Source organism: Acanthopagrus latus, chromosome 21 (assembly GCF_904848185.1).
Source record: "Acanthopagrus latus isolate v.2019 chromosome 21, fAcaLat1.1, whole genome shotgun sequence".
In the NCBI taxonomy this organism is placed as follows: domain Eukaryota; kingdom Metazoa; phylum Chordata; class Actinopteri; order Spariformes; family Sparidae; genus Acanthopagrus; species Acanthopagrus latus.
Genome location: NC_051059.1, coordinates 26,123,121 through 26,146,957, shown reverse-complemented (window position 1 = coordinate 26,146,957; position 23,837 = coordinate 26,123,121). Strand labels below are relative to the sequence as shown.

The window sequence follows — 23,837 nt, the reverse complement described above, 5'->3', positions numbered from 1 at the left end:
CAGACAGATAGATGAAGGTGAGTGTGACAGTGTTTGTTCCAGGTGGACTTTGTTGGCTCCTGATTGGCTGGAAACACTCACCTGAACACAGACAGCACAGAGCAGCAGCTGGGAGGAAAAGCATTTTGTGCAGTGGTGTTTCCTCTGGTGAACCTGGGGAGAAGTGGCGCTCTGACGCAGCTGAGGCCAAACCAGGACGAGCTGCCAGATCAGACGAGGGCCACGTGGTTTCTAACAGGTCCTCAGAGCTCCCATCAGCCCCTGCGGCTCACAGATAAGGCCGCCGCTGCCGATCGACGGCTCGGCTGAAGCTGCCGTGTGATAGAAATAGAAACACACATTCATGTGAGCAGCAACACATTCAGGTTGGTGGTGAATTTAGTAGCACAGACTGTTGTTGAACAGCTGTGATGAAAAGACAAAAGGACAAATCCACAAAACCCCTCGACTGTGATTTGAAGCCTTAAACGTCCCCTTACATTTCTGTCATTTCACTGAATCTGGTTCTGTTCCCTGGAAGGAGCTCAGGGTTCTGCTCTCTACTTCCTCCAGGTAGAGGTCAAAAATCCAACAAATAAATGAAAACAGCCCAAAGTTTCTGACTGACTGAACAGGAATGAAATCCACACATTGAGACAAAGATGATTTAAACGGTGAAATGAAAAATAAAACCTGACATGGAAAAAATAGCTGATTTGGTAAAATAACACTGAGCTCGGAACAGAGATGGGAACAATTCTTTTTTTTTGTTGGTCTGCAATGAGCTTCACCGAACTTTCTGAACTGGAGCTTCATCTGAAAACATTAAATAAAGACACAGCTGTTTGTCTGATATTCTGAATAAATAGAAATAAAGGAAAATAAATAATAATACAGGTAGTTCTTCATTATGTTCATGGGCGTGAGCTGCAGGTGGAGGGTCACTGTTGGTCTCTGGGCTCAGTTCAGCTTTGTGTGGGTGGAGGGCTCAGTGGAAAAAAGGCTTCCAGACAACAAGAGAAAAGACAAACCAGTCCAGAGAGGGAGAGGAGTTGATGAGTGTGTACAGCAGCAGATATGAATCTGTTCTCAGTGGTTATTAGGACTCAGAAAAAAAACAGTTGAGAGCCAACCAGCACTTCCTTTCCTGCAGCAGACGGGCTGTGTGGGTTTCTGCTCTGCAGCCTCCTCACCGTTAGCTGCACTTTTTCACATGAACAACACAACGACAGTTACAACAGTTACAGCGCTCAGTACTCACTGTCTCAGCTTCCATCTGTCTTATTCACCTGGGAGACAAACCTGGGAGCTGAGAAGCTGAAATAAAAGATCTGTTGATTCTGTTTGATTGATTCTGTAAAGGTGACAGTTTACTGACAGTTTCTGCAGCCTGACACCAACTTGGAAGGCGACTGATGAAGCTGCTGTGTGATCATTTTATAGCAGTTGTAGCTTGAAAGCAGCTCGCTCTGCTGTTTGTTCATGTGTGGAAACAACAGTTTCATCAGCGTAGAGTTTGACATCCACACTGACACAATTATAAAAGGGGCTCAGCACTGAACCTGGTGGCACAGCCACACCTACTGACTTGTATATAATAGCTCTATGTTTCTGTTTGCTTCTCTTTCTTTAGCTTTGTTGTCCTTGTTTAGCTGTATGCTAATATTCACATCTTCCTCTACGTTTGTTCTGGCTGCTGTGTGAAAGTATATCGGGAGCTAATTACAACAAGAGTCAAATGACTTGTAGGCGTCAACATACATGGTCCATGAAGTTGATTCTGTTTCTGATGATTTGCTCTGAAGACAAACTGAAATCCATAAAAACAAACAGTTTCTAAAACACACACTGTGATTTTTCACTTTATTGAGAATGTTACAGTGAAAGAATTGAACAAAGCTGCCACACTCTGCATGATGTAATAAAAAGAAAGACAAGAAGAGAAAAATACTAAAACAATCAAATATCTAGCAGACAGCTAATGATTCAGCTTCATGTTCTATCATTATACAAGTCACAATTCCAAGTGGAAATAAACTAGAGGATGAAAATAACACTATACCACAGAATTTATACTCAGTCACTGCAGATATATATGTGTATATATGTATTTATATATGTAGGATGACTGAATCTAACCTGTGCATCAAAAGATTCATTTTACAACCAACCACAAAACCTGAACATTGACATTTGTGACTGCTGATCAAAGTGATCAATGAGACGAACTGATGAGATCTGATGGTGAGAAAAGGCGAGCAGGAAACAGTCAGTCAGCATGTGAGCAGCTGGTGGACGGTCCCTTGTTTCAGAGGATCCTCAGCAGAGAGAGTCCACAGCAGTACACCAGACTCTTCACTATCAGCACTGTGTAGAGCACACAGAGCAGCTTCACCTGGTACTGAGACGGCCCAGATGATACTTTTGGAGGTGCTGGATCTGGAAGAGGCTGGACCTCTGAAACAGAAAAGAGTCCAAAAGAAATGTCAGTCCTCTGCTCCTCTGCTCTCTTTGACAGCGTCTCCACATGAAGCTGAATCACTGCTGAACACAGTCACCAAGCCTTCATTACCTTGTTCTGTTGGGGCCTCCACTGTGCCCCCCTCGTGCTGGACGGAGCAGCGGTATTTACACGTGGAGGTGACGTTCCAGTCAACCAGCAAGATGGCGGCGGTGCGTTCCGACTCTGTGAGCTCCAGCTGCTCTCCCTCAGCAGGGAGCCACTGCTCCTGATCCTCCTTTCGTCTTTTCCAGGAGAAGCGGACCAGAGGAGGAAACATGGCTGAGGCCACACACAGCAGGGAGCTCCTCCCCTCCAGGTGGGCTCTGGATGCTGCTGGGTACACGCTCACCACGGGCTTCACTACCTGCTCATCTGAAGTTTGACAGCAGCAACAAGCAGCACAGACACACATTGACACAGTCAACAGCAGCTTCCAGCACTGCACTGCATTCAGTGTGATCCTGGAAACTACATGGACTCTGATCACTAAACTACTCATCAATACAGCACAAAGTTCAACACATAGACTGGATTCACCTGCACATCAAACACACTCATCATGTCATGTCATCATATGTTATATGGGGACAAACAACATCATGTGTTCAGCACTTCTTTCTTTCAATCTGCACATTCATCATTATTATGACTCTTACTAATAATAATATAACATCATATTTTCATACAATGGAAAATCTTCATCTGTATCATGATAAAAGACAGATTATAATAAAGGACATATTTACCCTCAAGTTTAATACACGCTGACATTTTAATGTTTACATTATCCACCACATATTATAAATATTTTTAAAAATATATCTTGAATTTCATGTTGTTCTTAAATTTACTAAATTACAAATACATGTTTTCACATGACTACTGTGAATAAAGACATTATTCAACATTAGAGAAGGTAAAACTTTGTTGATTTAATTATATGAAACACGATATAATTGTGATAACGATCGTTGCAAAATTTAAGACCTTCTCTAAATATCATGTTAATATATATCTTATAATAAAATATATTTTTACATTCACAATGTTCAGGTAAGTTCAATTTGAATAATAAATGCTCTGTAATATAATAAGAAGACAGAAGATAATTTATTGATCATCACATTTAGTGATTAAATGTCATAATTATATTATATTATAAATTAGAATACAATATCGAATAACATAACATGATGTAAGTTTTTTAAAAACAGTATGTTGTACACGATATTTACCATCATGTGCTGCATACATTTACTTATTTGGATACTTATTTGAAATTAGGTTTGGAATTATTATTTTTCATTGTTTAAATTATATGTTCAATTATTAGTGAACATATTTATTATCATATTTAGAATATTTAAAAGTCTATCAGCATAGAAAATACATAATTTCAGGGGCTATTGTGTATCATACTATGACGTTTTTTTCCAAATATAATGTTTTTTATATTTTAGTATAATTTCTTTATTATATATTTATTGTGATGCCATCTTCAGTGTTTGTCTTCATGTATAAATATATTTTACAGTTAAAGACATTTGTACCATCATATAAAATACAATGTCTTGATGCAGTTTGACATTTAAAATCAGAAATGTAATTTAAAATGTAATTATTGTAACATAATATGATATATAATATGATATAAAATGAATATATAATGCGTCTTAGTTGAATTATAATATCTGCAGTGTCATATACACAATATTTACCATCATACGTTTACACAATATATTTACTTTTAAATTGTGCAAGGCTTCATTTACTATTAATCGTTATATTTACATCAGATTAACACGAAAACACATATACGTGTGTAACATTATATAACATCTGATATCACATGTTGAAATACATAATTTTATGTGCATATATTATATTTATTGTAACATCATGTTCACTATGTGTTTGTCTTCATCTATAAATATATTTCACACTAAAAGACATTTGTACCATTATATGAAACACATTTGACCATTTATTAATGAATTATTAATGATCCTATGCAACATATTTAATATTATATGTTTTTCAAATACATTTACTGACACATATGAAATGAAGTTTACTATCATATTTTATGTTTTTTCATAAAAACAAGAGATAGTGCTGAATTACTGAGAGGATCAAATACTGTATATTTGTAACATTGTCAATATCAAACTTTTTCTCTATGAATCAGTTTGATCTCCTGCAGAAATAAAGAAGAACTTCAGCTGTGCAGTGAGATTTAAACATCTTTTCAGGAGTTATGAACCTTTTTATGGAACAATAGCTGCACGGCTGCAAGAATTCTCTACTAATTATCAACAAACTAACATGTAAAGCCTGAAGCAGCAGAAACTCATTAAAAACACATTTTACACTTGTTCAATGAAACGACTGAAGGAAAATGAAGCTTTATTCTTACCTGTTACAACCAGTTTAGTTCCAGAGCCAAAGATCAGGTGATATCCTCCTCCCACAGTGAGACAGAGTAATACAAAAACCTGTGTGCTGTTGAACGTGTCGGCTGAGGTGAACGAGTCCAAATGATGAAGCAGGATCATGTTTCAGCTCCATGATGTGTTTCTCTAATGTTCATATCAACATGACTGTCTCTTCTTTTATTGTCTTTTTAGACACACTAGCAGTGTTGCTCTGTGGATGCTGATGTCTGTCGCTCCACTACTTTAGTCCACATGGATTGGACCTGGACCAAAGGATGGATGGATGGACTGACATGACATTTTCTACAGACATTCTTGGTCCCCAGAGGATGAACTTCATTCATTGACTTGGTTGATTCTGACTTGTTATCTAGCTCCACCAGCAGGTCCACCAGTTCCTGGTCCTCAGTTTGCGGCCCAGTCGACACCTGTTCCTGCTTCCTTGTCTGCAGGTCAGCAGACTGGCTCCAGAGCCGGACCGGCGGTCTTTCCTGATCCCCGTCCAGACCTCCAGCTGCCGGCCTCCTGCTCTGCCTTGCAGCAGTCCTCTGTTCCTGTTCTGCAGCAACCTGTCTGAGCTGAGCTGCAGCTGTCTCCAGTTCCTGTGCTGAATCAGTCTCCTGTGGCTGTGGTTCTGTAACCTCTTGTTTTCCTGACTCTGACAGCTCCACCAGCTCCAGTGGCAGCTCCTGCCAAATTATTATTATCTTTATATTGACAGACTCGAGGTCCAGATATAAATGACACACACAATGTACAGACAAACTGTCACACAGTGGTGAGGTTTTGTCTTGTCTGGGCCTTTTGTCTTGTGAACTTCCTGTTTTATTTTGAAAGTCTAACTCCCCTCACCTTTCAGGTCACTTGCCCTTCCTCTTGTGTCCCCAGTCTGAGTCATCACTGATCCCTGATTGTTTCCACCTGTTCCTCTCTCCCTCATGTGTTAAATAGTCTGCGTCTTCGTTTGTCTTGTGCCATTGTGTTTTGTATTTGTCGTTCACTTCAGCCTTGTTCACAGCCTTACCAAGCCAAGATCCCAAGTTTGGATATTCTACTTGAATCCTCTTAAATGAGTGACTTTTTGTTTGTTAAAATTTTCAGATTGCAGCATAGATAATTTCATAGTCATTTGTTTGCGTCTGTTGGAGTGCCTCTTTTTGTTGATAGTTTTTATAACCAGCTGATAGAGCAGTTTATGTTTATAGTCATTTGCTTTCCTCCTTTGGAGTGATTTTCTGTTAAGGTATCTATAGTCCTAGTGTGCCAGCGTAGTTCAGTTATAGTCTTTTCTTTACCTCCTTGGGGAGTGATTGTGTTATTTTTTGGTTTGATTTTAAGGTTGTTTGCCTCCTTGTTGGTTCTGTTTTTTCTCTTGAGATTAGATAAGTGTGGTTTCATAGCCATTTCTTTGTCAGCTTGTTCAGGTGTGAATTTCAAAATAAAAGCCTGCTTGAATCGCCCTTATTCTGCATCTGAGTCCTCTATTCTGCCCAGGCATGACACAAACACAAGATTACACAGACATGTGTCCTTATTGGTTAAAAAAAACATGCAAATATTGGTTTTAGTATTTCCAAAAGCTGGAAGAATCTTGTCTCTGTCACATCGCGGTGAGGTTTGTCCTGTCTTGGGGTCTGTCTTGTGAATTTCATGTCTTATTTTGAAAATATTTCTCCTCTCGTTTAAGGTCACTTGCCCTTCCTCCTGTGTTCCTGGTCTGACGTCATCCCTAATCCCTGATTGTTTTCACCTGTGTTCCCTTCCCTCATGTGTATAAAGTCTTTGTCTTCCCCTGTCTGCGTGGCCCAAGTATACTGTCAGGCTTAGACAAAAGAGAGGACTCAGATGCAGAATTTGACAGATGTAATGCGGCTCTCCAGTTAGAATGATAAAGCAAAAGCTATGAAATACTAGAGGACTCACGAGACATACAAAACATGAAACACACAATAAGGTAAGGCGCTCTCGAAGAAGGAAAAACCTACTCTGAACTATGATTCTTTGATATACAAGTTAACAAACAAAAATACACTCCGAAGAGGACAGCACACAGGCTACGAAACTTAACTCTCTCTATATTCAAAAAAGGGATACAACAGAAAACGCTCCAGGAGGAGGAAAACAAAAGACTATAAACAAAGTTAAACTGGAACACAAAATCCTAACCAGAATATTAACAAACACAAAATCACTCTACTAGAGAGGACAAAAATCAGAAAATAAAACGTGACAATACTTAACGTGATTTGCAAGTCAAGGCTGTGGAACAAGGGCTTCAGTAGTCGACGAAATGACGAAATACTTGGGCCACGCAGACAGGGGAAGACAAAGACTTTATACACATGAGGGAAGGGAACACAGGTGAAAACAATCAGGGATTAGGGATGACGTCAGACCAGGAACACAGGAGGAAGGGCAAGTGACCTGAAACGAGAGGAGAGATATTTTCAAAACAAGACATGAAATTCACAAGACAGACCCCAAGACAGGACAAACCTCATCGCGATGTGACAGTCTCACTTTGTGTCAGTCAAAGACATTATAATCCTGTTCCTTGACTCAATTAGCCAACATAAATTTATACATAAAATTCACAAGTAATGCCTGAAAAGTGGGAACATTACTGTTGCAGCTTTCAGTCCCTTAAAAGTCTCTTGAGAGGTAGAGAATAGGTCCTGTGTATTTATATGATCACACTTCTGCTGATGCAGAGAAGCACGCTGAGTCCAGGTGAGCTTCAGGGTATTTAATAACAGAAGAGCTACTACAGCGGCTTTCAGATTACACGCTGACGTTTGGATATTTAGAAAACGTGCACGCTGCATATGTGCATCAAAACAATCAAACTTCAACAAAGGTGGTCAACAAAACTGATGGCTACCTAACTCACCTCTCTCCTCCTCCAGTGCAGGTGATACAGCCCCTATTGTAACCTGCTATGGTGTCCATGTGACCCAAGCACCACATATCACCGTGGCAACCAGACCAAACAAATCCAAACCCAAATAATCCTCAAAACAATGTGTGGCTCCTACAATTACAGTTCACAAACATCTTGCTGGCACTTTCCCACCTTGGATACTTTAACAAGATTCTAAGAGCATCATGAAATGCCAGATTAATCTCATTCATCTTTGCTTTACTATGGCTACAGTATAAGTGTGCTGTGTAAAGTGGAGTGGTGCTCATTGTTCTTGTAATCTATGTTGTTACACATGATAGCATCAATTGGTATATCAATATCACTGAGACTTCGATCAGTCGGGGAGTTACACTTCCAGAGATCATATTCTGTGAGTCTTGCCCAGTCAACTTTCCTTTGTTCAAGTGGCAAGTCACCATGCTTCAGCCACAGCCGAGCTCCCAGCCCAAACCCACGCTGAAGCCACAGCCTGGCTAGCAACCCAGGCCTCAGTCTCAACCCCAGTACCTGTCAGTGGCCCTCAGTCGGTGGTCCAGATGGCGCCTGTCCCTGCACCTCGGTCGGAGGCCCAGCCGAGGCCTGTTCCTGCTCCCCAGTCGGAGGCCCGGTCGGAGGCCCGGTCGAGTCCCATGCCAAGTCTGAAGCCTTCTTCCTCGCCACAGACCAGGGCCACCATAACACCTTCGTCGTCAGCCTCTAGTGGATCCCAGCCCACATCCCTGGCCTCTAGTGGATCCCAGTCCTTGCCTCCACCCTCCTGTTTGTTTGGACCTAGAATGTCACAAACACTTCAACAACAATGCATTGCGCTTTGTCCCGGCCGTCTGTCCAAGGTGTGAGCCACACGTGTTAAATGACACAACTTTCATGAAGATAATAGTCCAGGCTTCACAGCAATAGTTGCCCCAGTGTCAGACACACAATCATTCTTTGTTGCAGTGAGAGTTTTTATATCCACTGGTTTGTGCACTTCATAAAAGTGCCGCACAAAGACACCCTCTGGCCAAAGTTGTGGTTCGTATATTTCGGCCACATCATTGCATTCAGCAGTGACTTCCAATGAGTTATATCACCTCTGGGCACTGTCTATTTTTTGACAGCTTCCATCATGATGTAGTTTGTCTTTCGGGTACCTAGCAAATGCTTCTGAATTTACATCAGGTGAGAATGTTGTAGCGAAGACACTCACCTGTTTAGTCTTTACAACCTGTATGGATCCTCTGCACTGGTTCCAACAATGCTGCTTCGGTCTCAGCAGGATTTGGAGAAACGTGTCTATGCATTTATCTTCAGCAGACTCGACTCCTGTAACAGCGTCTTTACAGGACCCTCTGAATCCATCAGACAGCTGCAGCTGATTCAGAACGCTGCTGCTCGAATCCTAACAAGGACCAAAGAAGTGGATCACATCACTCCAGTTCTTAGACGTTTACACTGACTTCATGTCAGTCAAAGAATAGATTTCAAAATCCTGCTGTTGGTTTATAAAGCACTGAAAGCTTTTGGGCCAAAATACATTTCTGATCTGCAGTCGCGTCATGAACCATCCAGACCTCTGAGATCTTCAGGTTCAGGTCTGCTTTCAGTCCCTCGAGTCAGAACTAAACCTGGAGAAGCAGCATTCAGTTATTATGCGTCACATATCGGAACAAACTCCCTGAAAACTGCAGGTCTGCTCCGACTCTCACCTCTTTTAAATAAAGACTGAAGACCTTTCTGTTTGCCGCTGCTTTTAACTGAAGCAATTTTAGAGCTTTGAACTGCACAATGACTTTTATTTTCAATAATTTCGATATTTTAGTGGAAACCTCTGTCAACGTGTTGTTGAAACCATCTCAGCAATAACATTCATCACATCTTTGGAAAACGACTAATTTCCCATATTTCGCTTCAGAATCAGAAACCTAAAAACAGGAAATGACTCGTTGACTGATGTTCGGTGCTTTGCAGTGGACACGACTGTGCTGTCAGACGCACACCGAGCACTGGAGACAGTTCAGTCTCTGCACACACACTCTGCCTTCTCCAGTCAGCTCACCTGGATCATCGTCACCACCTGTGAATATGGACTGTATGATTTATGAAAGCCTGTAAATAAAGTCAGTGACAGCTCTCACAGAATCGTTTCACTCCATGTCCTCATTGTGAGTTCACTGTAACTACACTTCAATTAATAAATAGCGTTCACCTGTCAAACTTCCATTTTCAAATGATATCCCAGGTTGAGGGATTCACCTGACTGTCGCGTATAATTTGGACACGTGAAGCAGTCAGTGTGATCGAACACACCAGAAAGTTTCTTGTGCGCATAAGAAACGTTTAAGTCTTTGTTTTTTCCTCGTGTCTCTTTAAAGGCTCCGTAACAAAGTGGTCAGTCAGTGATGTGGATTTATCACCACAGGACATCTCACTTAACCTCCTGGCTGGAATAAACTCAGAATATTCATATAAAGACATGATGAAGACTTCAGAACTTTAGATCGTCTCACAACAGGACGCAGCCTAGAGATCACCAGTCAGCTCTGTGGATGTGAGCGGGACGACTACGCTGGTCTCAGGATCAGATCAAGTTCCTTCAGGACTCAAGGCAAAATCTGAAATGAAGAATAGCACTGTTGTTGTTATTCCCAGTTACCATTCATGAGCACAGCAGCTACAATCAGTCAGGGAGTAATTTCACATTGTTGTTTTTTTCCCTGTGTTTCCGATGTTAAAACAAAAAGCTGGACGTGAATCGTTTTGTGTTTTTTTTTTGTTTGTCCAAGATTTGTCTTTTAAAATGTCCTGAAGTGAAATGATGTGGTGAAATGTGCTGAAAGGTGTTAAACAACAAGTGCTGCTGGAAGTGTTTTCATTCAGAGCACATTAGTGTTGTGAGGGACGGATGGACTTTATTCAGCAGCAGGACGTTGGGCTGTAAATATTTGATTCTGTTTGATATCATTTTATTGAAATATTCTGAAGCATGTTTGTTGTTTTACTGATTCATCTGGATTATGTTTGAGTTTGTAACTGAATTATTTTCCTCTTTATTTTCTCATTGTGTTTGTGTTTGTCTCCTTTTTCCTCTCTGTGTGAAACAACAATAAACCTGCTGGAATATCTGATCAACATATAAATAAATAGAATATGAAATAAATCCCTCAGTTCAGTGTGTTTGTGACTGTGGCTGAGATGGAGGTGAAACATGTGAACCTGGGCTGTGGTTTACTGCTCTCTTCCTGTCACAAACACTGTTTGACGTCTGTTCATCTGTTGGTTTTTGTTCAGGCTGCTCGGATCATTTCTCACTGTGGGATCTTTCTTCCAACAGGAGCAGTAGTAGGTGGCTGAATGAAGGAGTTTAACTGTCTGGATCTCCAACTCACAGGCGTTCTGATTATTCACAACTGAAAAATCGTTTTTCTGAGGATGATCATACCTGTAACCTATTCTACAACTTTTCTTGTCATGGTACAGAATCCTTGTGAATGTTTCTGTGTCTTTCTTCTGGTACCAGTATACCCAGTCACGGTCACACTGGCCAGTTCCTCGACAGCTGAAGGAGACGTCTCCATCAACTCTCCTGGTCAATGTTAAATCGTCCTGAATCAGCTGTGCTGCCATGGCAACCAGCGCTGTAGAGAAGCAGACAGATAGATGAAGGTGAGTGTGACAGTGTTTGTTCCAGGTGGACTTTGTTGGCTCCTGATTGGCTGGAAACACTCACCTGAACACAGACAGCACAGAGCAGCAGCTGGGAGGAAAAGCATTTTGTGCAGTGGTGTTTCCTCTGGTGAACCTGGGGAGAAGTGGCGCTCTGACGCAGCTGAGGCCAAACCAGGACGAGCTGCCAGATCAGACGAGGGCCACGTGGTTTCTAACAGGTCCTCAGAGCTCCCATCAGCCCCTGCGGCTCACAGATAAGGCCGCCGCTGCCGATCGACGGCTCGGCTGAAGCTGCCGTGTGATAGAAATAGAAACCGACTGACTGATAGAAACTGACTTAGCTCTGCAATCTGACTCTGAATTTATAGAAGCACAGAGCCACACAGACAAAAAGAGTCCTGAGAGTTTAGTTTGTAGTTAAAACTTAATGTTTCATTACATCTGACAAATTGTTACAGAAACCTGGAATTTGTATTTACACAGTTTTGTTGGCAAATCACACAAAATACAAATATGTAAATATTGTTGCTGTAACGCAGGTTACAAATGATCTTCAGGAGCTTTGATGAAGAAGTTTTCTCTGACTCTCTCTGGACCATTGTTCCTCTGAATCCTGCCATTCTGTCAGTCTGACAGGATTCTGAATGCTTTCTGTTCAAACTCGGGTCGGTCAGTTATTCTAGAAGTTTTTTGTTTTATTCATAGAAAATCTGTGAACATCCCGACAGCGATCAATAAATCAAACACTCTGACAGATAACAGAGAATAAATCCAGTATCTGTGGCTGCTGCAGGCCTCTAATCAGCACACATAAACAAACTTGCACAATCCTGCTTTTTCCAACTCCTGAACATCTCAAAAATCAAATTGATGCTAACAACCAGCCATCTTGAACTTCTAATCCACACCCTGATTTTCTCTCACCTTGACTAATGCAATGCTCTCTTCACCTGTCTCAGCCGTGCAGCCCTGTCTCGCCTGCAGCTCGTACAAAACGCTGCAGCCAGACTACAAACCAAAACCAATCGCAGATCCCACATCACACCAGTTCTTGCATCCCTTCAATGGCTCCCAGTAAAGTACAGAATAGACTTCGAGACACTACTCCTCACATACAAGGCCCTTCATGGTCTTGCCCCTCCCTACATTTCTGAACTCTTGCACCCTTACTGCACCTCTAGACCACTCAGATCTTCTGACCTCGGCCTCCTATCTGTACCCGCTGCTTCCTCAAATCTAAGGGTAACGATGCTTCTGCTGTCAGGGCCCCATCCCTCTGGAACAGTCTGCCCTCTTCTGTCAGAGCAGCTGAATCACTAAATATATTCAAAAAACTTCTCAATACCCATCTCTACCTTCTTGCATTCCCTACAATACAACTGTAATTATTTTTTGCAGATATCTGTACATACATGTTTGGTTTATTTTATCTTATCTAACTTATTTTGTCCACATTTATGTTGTTTAACAATATTTTCAATTATGTTTTATCTTTACGTTTCCCTGTACAGCACTTTGCAAACTTTGTCTTGAAAAAACTGCTTTTAAATCAAAACTTACTTACTTACTATGTGTCCAAGATTTGTCTTTTAAAATGTCCTGAAGTGAAATGATGTGGTGAAATGTGCTGAAAGGTGTTAAACAACAAGTGCTGCTGGAAGTGTTTTTATTCAGAGCACATTAGTGTTGTGAGGGACGGATGGACTTTATTCAGCAGCAGGACGTTGGACTGTAAATATTTGATTCTGTTTGATATCATTTTATTGAAATATTCTGAAGTATGTTTGATGTTTTACTGATTCATCTGGATTATGTTTGAGTTTGTAATTGAATTATTTTCCTCTTTATTTTCTCATTGTGTTTGTGTTTGTCTCCTTTTTCCTCTCTGTGTGAAACAACAATAAACCTGCTGGAATATCTGATCAACATATAAATAAATAGAATATGAAATAAATCCCTCAGTTCAGTGTGTTTGTGACTGTGGCTGAGATGGAGGTGAAACATGTGAACCTGGGCTGTGGTTTACTGCTCTCTTCCTGTCACAAACACTGTTTGACGTCTGTTCATCTGTTGGTTTTTGTTCAGGCTGCTTGGATCATTTCTCACTGTGGGGATCTTTCTTCCAACAGGAGCAGTAGTAGGTGGCTGAATGAAGGAGTTTAACTTTCTGGATCTTCAACTCACAGCCGTTCTGATTATTCACAACTGAGAAATCATTTTTCTGAGGATGATCGAACCTGTAATCTATGTTACAACTGGTCTTGACAGTACGAAGAATCCTTGTGAATGTTTCTGTGTCTTTCTTCTGGTACCAGAATATATAATAGTCACACTGTTCAGTTCCTCGACAGCTGAAGGAGACGTCTCCATCAACTCTCCTGGTCAATGTTAAATCGTCCTGAATCAGCTGTGCTGCCATGGCAACCAGCGCTGTAGAGAAGCAGACAGATAGATGAAGGTGAGTGTGACAGTGTTTGTTCCAGGTGGACTTTGTTGGCTCCTGATTGGCTGGAAACACTCACCTGAACACAGACAGCACAGAGCAGCAGCTGGGAGGAAAAGCATTTTGTGCAGTGGTGTTTCCTCTGGTGAACCTGGGGAGAAGTGGCGCTCTGACGCAGCTGAGGCCAAACCAGGACGAGCTGCCAGATCAGACGAGGGCCACGTGGTTTCTAACAGGTCCTCAGAGCTCCCATCAGCCCCTGCGGCTCACAGATAAGGCCGCCGCTGCCGATCGACGGCTCGGCTGAAGCTGCCGTGTGATAGAAATAGAAACCGACTGACTGATAGAAACTGACTTAGCTCTGCAATCTGACTCTGAATTTATAGAAGCACAGAGCCACACAGACAAAAAGAGTCCTGAGAGTTTAGTTTGTAGTTAAAACTTAATGTTTCATTACATCTGACAAATTGTTACAGAAACCTGGAATTTGTATTTACACAGTTTTGTTGGCAAATCACACAAAATACAAATATGTAAATATTGTTGCTGTAACGCAGGTTACAAATGATCTTCAGGAGCTTTGATGAAGAAGTTTTCTCTGACTCTCTCTGGACCATTGTTCCTCTGAATCCTGCCATTCTGTCAGTCTGACAGGATTCTGAATGCTTTCTGTTCAAACTCGGGTCGGTCAGTTATTCTAGAAGTTTTTTGTTTTATTCATAGAAAATCTGTGAACATCCCGACAGCGATCAATAAATCAAACACTCTGACAGATAACAGAGAATAAATCCAGTATCTGTGGCTGCTGCAGGCCTCTAATCAGCACACATAAACAAACTTGCACAATCCTGCTTTTTCCAACTCCTGAACATCTCAAAAATCAAATTGATGCTAACAACCAGCCATCTTGAACTTCTAATCCACACCCTGATTTTCTCTCACCTTGACTAATGCAATGCTCTCTTCACCTGTCTCAGCCGTGCAGCCCTGTCTCGCCTGCAGCTCGTACAAAACGCTGCAGCCAGACTACAAACCAAAACCAATCGCAGATCCCACATCACACCAGTTCTTGCATCCCTTCAATGGCTCCCAGTAAAGTACAGAATAGACTTCGAGACACTACTCCTCACATACAAGGCCCTTCATGGTCTTGCCCCTCCCTACATTTCTGAACTCTTGCACCCTTACTGCACCTCTAGACCACTCAGATCTTCTGACCTCGGCCTCCTATCTGTACCCGCTGCTTCCTCAAATCTAAGGGTAACGATGCTTCTGCTGTCAGGGCCCCATCCCTCTGGAACAGTCTGCCCTCTTCTGTCAGAGCAGCTGAATCACTAAATATATTCAAAAAACTTCTCAATACCCATCTCTACCTTCTTGCATTCCCTACAATACAACTGTAATTATTTTTTGCAGATATCTGTACATACATGTTTGGTTTATTTTATCTTATCTAACTTATTTTGTCCACATTTATGTTGTTTAACAATATTTTCAATTATGTTTTATCTTTACGTTTCCCTGTACAGCACTTTGCAAACTTTGTCTTGAAAAAACTGCTTTTAAATCAAAACTTACTTACTTACTATGTGTCCAAGATTTGTCTTTTAAAATGTCCTGAAGTGAAATGATGTGGTGAAATGTGCTGAAAGGTGTTAAACAACAAGTGCTGCTGGAAGTGTTTTTATTCAGAGCACATTAGTGTTGTGAGGGACGGATGGACTTTATTCAGCAGCAGGACGTTGGACTGTAAATATTTGATTCTGTTTGATATCATTTTATTGAAATATTCTGAAGTATGTTTGATGTTTTACTGATTCATCTGGATTATGTTTGAGTTTGTAATTGAATTATTTTCCTCTTTATTTTCTCATTGTGTTTGTGTTTGTCTCCTTTTTCCTCTCTGTGTGAAACAACAATAAACCTGCTGGAATATCTGATCAACATATAAATAAATAGAATATGAAATAAATCCCTCAGTTCAGTGTGTTTGTGACTGTGGCTGAGATGGAGGTGAAACATGTGAACCTGGGCTGTGGTTTACTGCTCTCTTCCTGTCACAAACACTGTTTGACGTCTGTTCATCTGTTGGTTTTTGTTCAGGCTGCTCGGATCATTTCTCACTGTGGGGAACTCTCCCAACAGGAGCAGTAGTAGGTGGCTGAATGAAGGAGTTTAACTTTCTTGATCTTCAACTCACAGCCGTTCTGAATATTCACAGCCGAGAAATCATTTTTCTGAGGATGATTGTACCTGTAATCTAACTGACCATTACTCCTGTCAATATCAAGAATCACTCTAAATGTTTCTGTGTCTTTCTTCTGGTACCAGAATACGTAGTCACGGTCACACTGTTCAGTTCCTCGACAGCTGAAGGAGACGTCTCCATCAACTCTCCTGGTCAATGTTAAATCGTCCTGAATCAGCTGTGCTGCCATGGCAACCAGCGCTGTAGAGAAGCAGACAGATAGATGAAGGTGAGTGTGACAGTGTTTGTTCCAGGTGGACTTTGTTGGCTCCTGATTGGCTGGAAACACTCACCTGAACACAGACAGCACAGAGCAGCAGCTGGGAGGAAAAGCATTTTGTGCAGTGGTGTTTCCTCTGGTGAACCTGGGGAGAAGTGGCGCTCTGACGCAGCTGAGGCCAAACCAGGACGAGCTGCCAGATCAGACGAGGGCCACGTGGTTTCTAACAGGTCCTCAGAGCTCCCATCAGCCCCTGTGGCTCACAGATAAGGCCGCCGCTGCCGATCGGCGGCTCGGCTGAAGCTGCCGTGTGATAGAAATAGAAACACACATTCATGTGAGCAGCAACACATTCAGGTTGGTGGTGAATTTAGTAGCACAGACTGTTATCTGTTGTTGAACAGCTGTGATGAAAAGACAAAAGGACAAATCCACAAAACTCCTCGACTGTGATTTGAAGCCTTAAACGTCCCCTTACATTTCTGTCATTTCACTGAATCTGGTTCTGTTCCCTGGAAGGAGCTCAGGGTTCTGCTCTCTACTTCCTCCAGGTAGAGGTCAAAAACTCAATAAATAAAGGAAAACAGACTAAAGTTTCCCCCAAAGAATGCTGACTGACTGAGCAGGAATGAAATCTACACATTGAGACAAAGATGATTTAAACTGTGAAATGAAAAATAAAGCCTGACATGAGAAAAAAATACCTTAACTGATAAAAAATAACATTGAACTGTGAACGGAGACAGGAAAAAAAATTTTGTTGGTCTGCGATGAGCATCACTGAACTTTCACTGGAGCTTCATCTGAAAAAATAATTTACGGAAAACATTAAATGAAGACGCAGCTGTTTGTCTGATATTCTGAATGAATAGAAATAAAGGACAATAAATACTAATACAGGTAGTTCTTCATTACATTCATGGACGTGAGCTCCAGGTGGAGGGTCACTGTTGGTCTCTGGGCTCAGTTCAACTTTGTGTGGGTGGAGGGCTCAGTGGAAAAAAGGCTTCCAGACAACAAGAGAAAAGACAAACCAGTCCAGAGAGGGAGAGGAGTTGATGAGTGTGTACAGCAGCAGATATGAATCTGTTCTCAGTGGTTATTAGGACTCAGAAAAAACTGTTGAGAGCCAACCAGCACTTCCTTTCCTGCAGCAGACGGGCTGTGTGGGTTTCTGCTCTGCAGCCTCCTCACCGTTAGCTGCACTTTTTCACATGAACAACACAACGACAGTTACAACAGTTACAGCGCTCAGTACTCACTGTCTCAGCTTCCATCTGTCTTATTCACCTGGGAGACAAACCTGGGAGCTGAGAAGCTGAAATAAAAGATCTGTTGATTCTGTTTGATTGATTCTGTAAAGGTGACAGTTTACTGACAGTTTCTGCAGCCTGACACCAACTTGGAAGGCGACTGATGAAGCTGAATCATTTTATAGCAGTTGTAGCTTGAAAGCAGCTCGCTCTGCTGTTTGTTCATGTGTGGAAACAACAGTGTCATCAGCGTAGAGTTTGACATCCACACTGACACAATTATAAAAGGGGCTCAGCACTGAACCTGGTGGCACAGCCACACCTACTGACTTGTATATAATAGCTCTATGTTTCTGTTTGCTTCTCTTTCTTTAGCTTTGTTGTCCTTGTTTAGCTGTATGCTAATATTCACATCTTCCTCTACATTTGTTCTTGCTGCTGTGTGAAAGTATATCGAGAGCTAATTACAACCAGAGTCAAATGACTTGTAGGCGTCAACATACATGGTCCATGAAGTTGATTCTGTTTCTGATGATTTGCTCTGAAGACAAACTGAAATCCATAAAAACAAACTGTTTCTAAAACACACACTGTGATTTTTCACTTTATTGAGAATGTTACAGTGAAAGAATTGAACAAAGCTGCCACACTCTGCATAATGTATTAAAAAGAAAGACAAGAAGAGAAAAACACTAAAACAATCAAATATCTAGCAGATGGCTAATGATTCAGCTTCATGTTCTATTATTATACAAGTCACAATTCAAAGTGGAAATAAACTAGAGGATGAAAATAACACTATACCACAGAATTTATACTCAGTCACTGCAGATATATATGTGTATATATGTATTTATATATGTAGGATGACTGAATCTAACCTGTGCATCAAAAGATACATTTTACAACCAACCACAAAACACAAACATTAACATTTGTGACTGCTGATCAAAGTGATCAATGAGACGAACTGATGAGATCTGATGGTGAGAAAAGGCGAGCAGGAAACAGTCAGTCAGCATGTGAGCAGCTGGTGGACGGTCCCTTGTTTCAGAGGATCCTCAGCAGAGAGAGTCCACAGCAGTACACCAGACTCTTCACTATCAGCACTGTGTAGAGCACACAGAGCAGCTTCACCCTGCACTGAGACTGGAAGGACACTGACACACACACACACACACACACACACACACACACACACACACACACACACACACACACAGTGTTAGTGTCACCTTTCACTGCACACACAGTCATTAGATTCATTCTTCATATAGAAATATTTATAGAGGAGCTTTAAGATATAATCCTCAAAGTTTCTATGGCAGCCTCAAAGGCCGAAATGTAATATAGTGGCTCTAAAACATGTGATTTGTCAGAGTGTGGAGTGAAAGCTCTGTCACTGGGATTAGTTGTGCTGTTGGACACTCTAACAGAATCAGGGAGTGTCTGTTTAACTCCTTCAATGATGAGCAGAAAGTGAACAGACTGATCTGCAGCCCTAACTGCAGCAGAACATTGGAGCTGTCCATGCAGAGAGGCAGCAGGTGATCTTACAGTCAGCTTGCTGCAGAGCTGGCAGGTCTGCTGGCTCTCTCTCTGGAGGACAGGAGGCTGCTGGAGCTGCTGGAACCTCTGAAACAGAAAAGAGGCCAAAAGAAATGTCAGTCCTCTGCTCCTCTGCCGTCTTTGACAGCGTCTCCACATGAAGCTGAATCACTGCTGAACACAGTCACCAAGCCTTCATCACCTTGTTCTGTTGGGACCTCCACTGTGCCCCCCTCGTGCTGGACGGAGCAGCGGTATTTATACGTGGAGGTGGCGTTCCCGTCAACCAGCAAGATGGCGGCGGTGCGTCCCGTCTCTCTGAGCTCCAGCTGCTCTCCCTCAGCAGGGAGCCACTGCTCCTGATCCTCCTTTCGTCTTTTCCAGGAGAAGCGGACCAGAGGAGGAAACATGGCTGAGGCCACACACAGCAGGGAGCTCCTCCCCTCCAGGTGGGCTCTGGATGCTGCTGGGTACACGCTCACCACGGGCTTCACTACCTGCTCATCTGAAGCTTGACAGCAGCAACAAGCAGCACAGACACACATTGACACAGTCAACAGCAGCTTCCAGCACTGCACTGCATTCAGTGTGATCCTGGAAACTACATGGACTCTGATCACTAAACTACTCATCAATACAGCACAAAGTTCAACACATAGACTGGATTCACCTGCACATCAAACACACTCATCATGTCATGTCATCATATGTTATATGGGGACAAACAACATCATGTGTTCAGCACTTCTTTCTTTCAATCTGCACATTCATCATTATTATGACTCTTACTAATAATAATATAACATCATATTTTCATACAATGGAAAATCTTCATCTGTATCATGATAAAAGACAGATTATAATAAAGGACATATTTACCCTCAAGTTTAATACAAACTGACATTTTAATGTTTACATTATCCACCACATATTATACATATTTTTAAAAATGCATCTTGAATTTCATGTTGTCTTAAATTCACTAAATTACAAATACATGTTTTCACATGACTAGTGTGAATAAAGACATTATTTAATATAAGAGAAGGTAAAACTTGATTTAATTATATGAAACATGATATAATTGTGATAATGATCGTCGCAAAATTTAAGACCTTCTCTAAATATTATGTTAATATATATCTTATAATGAAATATATTTTTACATTGACATAAAATACTTTTTAGTTGATTACAACATGTCTAACATATTACAGATTTAACATCCTGTACTTTAGTCCAGCTGCTAAAGAAAAACAGTTTATTAACAATATCACTAATTTGTATTTCAGTATTTTAAAATGTATACACAATTACAATGAAATGTTCAGTTCAATTTGAATAATAAATTATCTGTAATATAACATGAAGACAGGTGATAATTTATTGATCATCACATTTAGTGATCAAATGTCATAATATTATATTATAAATTAAAATACAATATCGAATAACATGATATACGTTTTTTTTTTAAAAAACAGTATGTTGTACACAATATTTACCATCATGTGCTGCATACATGTACTTATTTGGATACTTATTTGAAATTAGGTTTGGAATTATTATTTTTCATTGTTTAAATGATATGTTAAATTATGAGTCAATATATTCATTATTATGTTTAAAATATTTAAAAGTCTATCAACATAGAAAATACATAGTTTCAAGTGCCATTGTTCATCATACTGTAAAGTTTTTTTTTCAAAATATAATGTTTTTTTTATATTGTAGTATAATTTCTTTATTATATATTTATTGTGATGCCATCTTCAGTGTTTGTCTTCATGTATAAATATATTTTACAGTTAAAGACATTTGTACCATCATATAAAATACAATGTCTTGATGCAGTTTGAGATTTAAAATCAGAAATGTAATTTAAAATGTAATTCTTGTAACATAATATGATATATAATATAATATAAAATGAATATATAACGCGTCTCAGTTGAATTATAATATGTGCAGTGTCATATACACAATATTTACCATCATACGTTTACACAATATATTTACTTTTAAATTGTGCTAAGCTTCATTTACTATTAATTGTTATATTTACATTAACATCAGATTAACAAGGAAACACATATATGTGTGTAACATTATATAACATCTGATATCACATCTTGAAATATATAAATTTATGTGCATATATTATATTTATTGTAACATCATGTTCAGTATGTTTTTGTCTTCATGTATAAATATATTTCACACTAAAAGACATTTGTACCATCATATGAAACACATTTGACCATTTATTAATGAATTATTAATGATCCTATACAACCTATTTAAAATTGTAAGTTTTTCAAATATATTTACTGACATATATTAAATGATGTTTAATATCATATATGATGATGTTTTATAAAAACAAGAGATGGTGCTGAATTACTGAGAGGATCAAATACTGTATATTTGTAACATTGTCAACATCAAACTTTTTCTCTATGAATCAGTTTGATCTCCTGCAGAAATAAAGAAGAACTTCAGCTGTGCAGTGAGATTTAAACATCTTTTCAGGAGTTATGAACCTTTTTATGGAACAATAGCTGCACGGCTGCAAGAATTCTCTACTAATTATCAACAAACTAACATGTAAAGCCTGAAGCAGCAGAAACTCATTAAAAACACATTTTACACTTGTTCAATAAAACAACTGAAGGAAAATGAAGCTTTATTCTTACCTGTTACAACCAGTTTAGTTCCAGAACCAAACATGTAGTATCCACCTCCTCCCACAGTGAGACAGAGTAATACAAAAACCTGTGTGCTGTTGAACGTGTCGGCTGAGGTGAACGAGTCCAAATGATGAAGCAGGATCATGTTTCAGCTCCATGATGTGTTTCTCTAATGTTCATATCAACATGACTGTCTCTTCTTTTATTGTCTTTTTAGACACACTAGCAGTGTTGCTCTGTGGATGCTGATGTCTGTCGCTCCACTACTTTAGTCCACATGGATTGGACCTGGACCAAAGGATGGATGGATGGACTGACATGACATTTTCTACAGACGTTCTGGGTCCCCAGAGGATGAACTTCATTCATTGACTTTGTTGATTCTGACTTGTTATCTAGCTCCACCAGCAGGTCCACCAGTTCCTGGTCCTCAGTTTGCGGCCCAGTCGACACCTGTTCCTGCTTCCTTGTCTGCAGGTCAGCAGACTGGCTCCAGAGCCGGACCGGCGGTCTTTCCTGATCCCCGTCCAGACCTCCAGCTGCCGGCCTCCTGCTCTGCCTTGCAGCAGTCCTCTGTTCCTGTTCTGCAGCAACCTGTCTGAGCTGAGCTGCAGCTGTCTCCAGTTCCTGTGCTGAATCAGTCTCCTGTGGCTGTGGTTCTGTAACCTCTTGTTTTCCTGACTCTGACAGCTCCACCAGCTCCAGTGGCAGCTCCTGCCAAATTATTATTATCTTTATATTCACAGACTCGAGGTCCAGATATAAAAGACACACACAATGTACAGACAAACTGTCACACAGTGGTGAGGTTTTGTCTTGTCTGGGCCTTTTGTCTTGTGAACTTCCTGTTTTATTTTGAAAGTCTAACTCCCCTCTCGTTTCAGGTCACTTGCCCTTCCTCTTGTGTCCCCGTTCTGAGTCGTCCCTGATCCCTGATTGTTTCCACCTGTTCCTCTCTCCCTCATGTGTTAAATAGTCTGCGTCTTCGTTTGTCTTGTGCCATTGTGTTTTGTATTTGTCGTTCAGCCTCAGCCTTGTTCACAGCCTTACCAAGCCAAGATCCCAAGTTTGTATATTCTACTTGATTCCTCTTAAATGAGTGACTTTTTGTTTGTTAAAATTTTCAAAATGAAACATAGATAATTTCATAGTCATTTGTTTGCGTCTGTTGGAGTGCCTCTTTTTGTTGATAGTTTTTATAACCAGCTGATAGAGCAGTTTAAGTTTATAGCCATTTGCTTTCCTCCTTTGGAGTGATTTTCTGTTAAGTTTTTTATAGCCCTAGTGTGCCAGCGTAGTTCAGTTATAGTCTTTTCTTTACCTCCTTGGGGAGTGATTTTGTGTTCCTTTTTTTTTTTTTTTTTTTGGTTTGATTTTAAGGTTGTTTGCCTCCTTGTTGGTTCTGTTTTTTGCTCTTTTGAGATTAGATAAGTGTGGTTTCAGCCATTTCTTTGTCACCTTGTTTAAGTGTGAATTTCAAAATAAAAGCCTGCTTGAATCACCCTAATTCTGAATCTGTGTCAGGCCTGGGCAGGACTCAGAGGACTCAAACACAAGATTACACAGACATGTGTCCTTAAAAATAATAATAATTTAAAAAAAAAAAAAAAACTGCAAATGTTGTTCTCACTATTTCCAAAAGCTGGAAGAATATCTTGTCTCACTTTGGGTCAGTCAAAGACATTATAGTCCAGTTCCTTGACTCAATTAGCCGACATAAATGTATACATATAATTCATAAGTAACACCTGAAAAGTGGGAGCATTACTGTTGCTGGCACTTTCCCACCTTGGATACTTTAACAAGATTCTAAGAGCATCATTAAATGCCACCTTAATCTCATTCATCTTTGCTTTACTATGGCTACAGTATAAGTGTGCTGTGTAAAGTGGAGTGGTGCTCATTGTTCTTGTAATCAATGTCGTTAAACATGATAGCATCAATCGG

The 23,837-nt window shown here is 40.4% G+C and overlaps 2 protein-coding genes across 2 annotated transcripts; both read right to left on the bottom strand.

The window, feature by feature from the left end:
* Positions 1–1,828: 1,828 nt before the first annotated feature.
* LOC119010680 (immunoglobulin lambda-1 light chain-like) lies at positions 1,829–16,515 on the bottom strand. Its single transcript, XM_037083036.1, has 5 exons — positions 16,473–16,515; positions 16,066–16,380; positions 4,899–4,943; positions 2,496–2,854; positions 1,829–2,434 (listed from the first exon to the last, which is right to left on the bottom strand). Exons 1-5 carry the CDS (start codon positions 16,513–16,515, stop codon positions 2,288–2,290), a joined length of 909 nt encoding a protein of 302 aa, XP_036938931.1. The 3' UTR covers positions 1,829–2,287.
* A 1,834-nt stretch (positions 16,516–18,349) lies between these two features.
* Positions 18,350–22,711, bottom strand: LOC119010686. Its single transcript, XM_037083045.1, has 4 exons — positions 21,897–22,711; positions 19,403–19,711; positions 19,210–19,287; positions 18,350–18,812 (listed from the first exon to the last, which is right to left on the bottom strand). The coding sequence occupies exons 1-4, from the start codon at positions 22,033–22,035 to the stop codon at positions 18,703–18,705; spliced, it is 636 nt and encodes a 211-aa protein (XP_036938940.1). The 5' UTR covers positions 22,036–22,711; the 3' UTR covers positions 18,350–18,702.
* Positions 22,712–23,837: the final 1,126 nt, after the last annotated feature.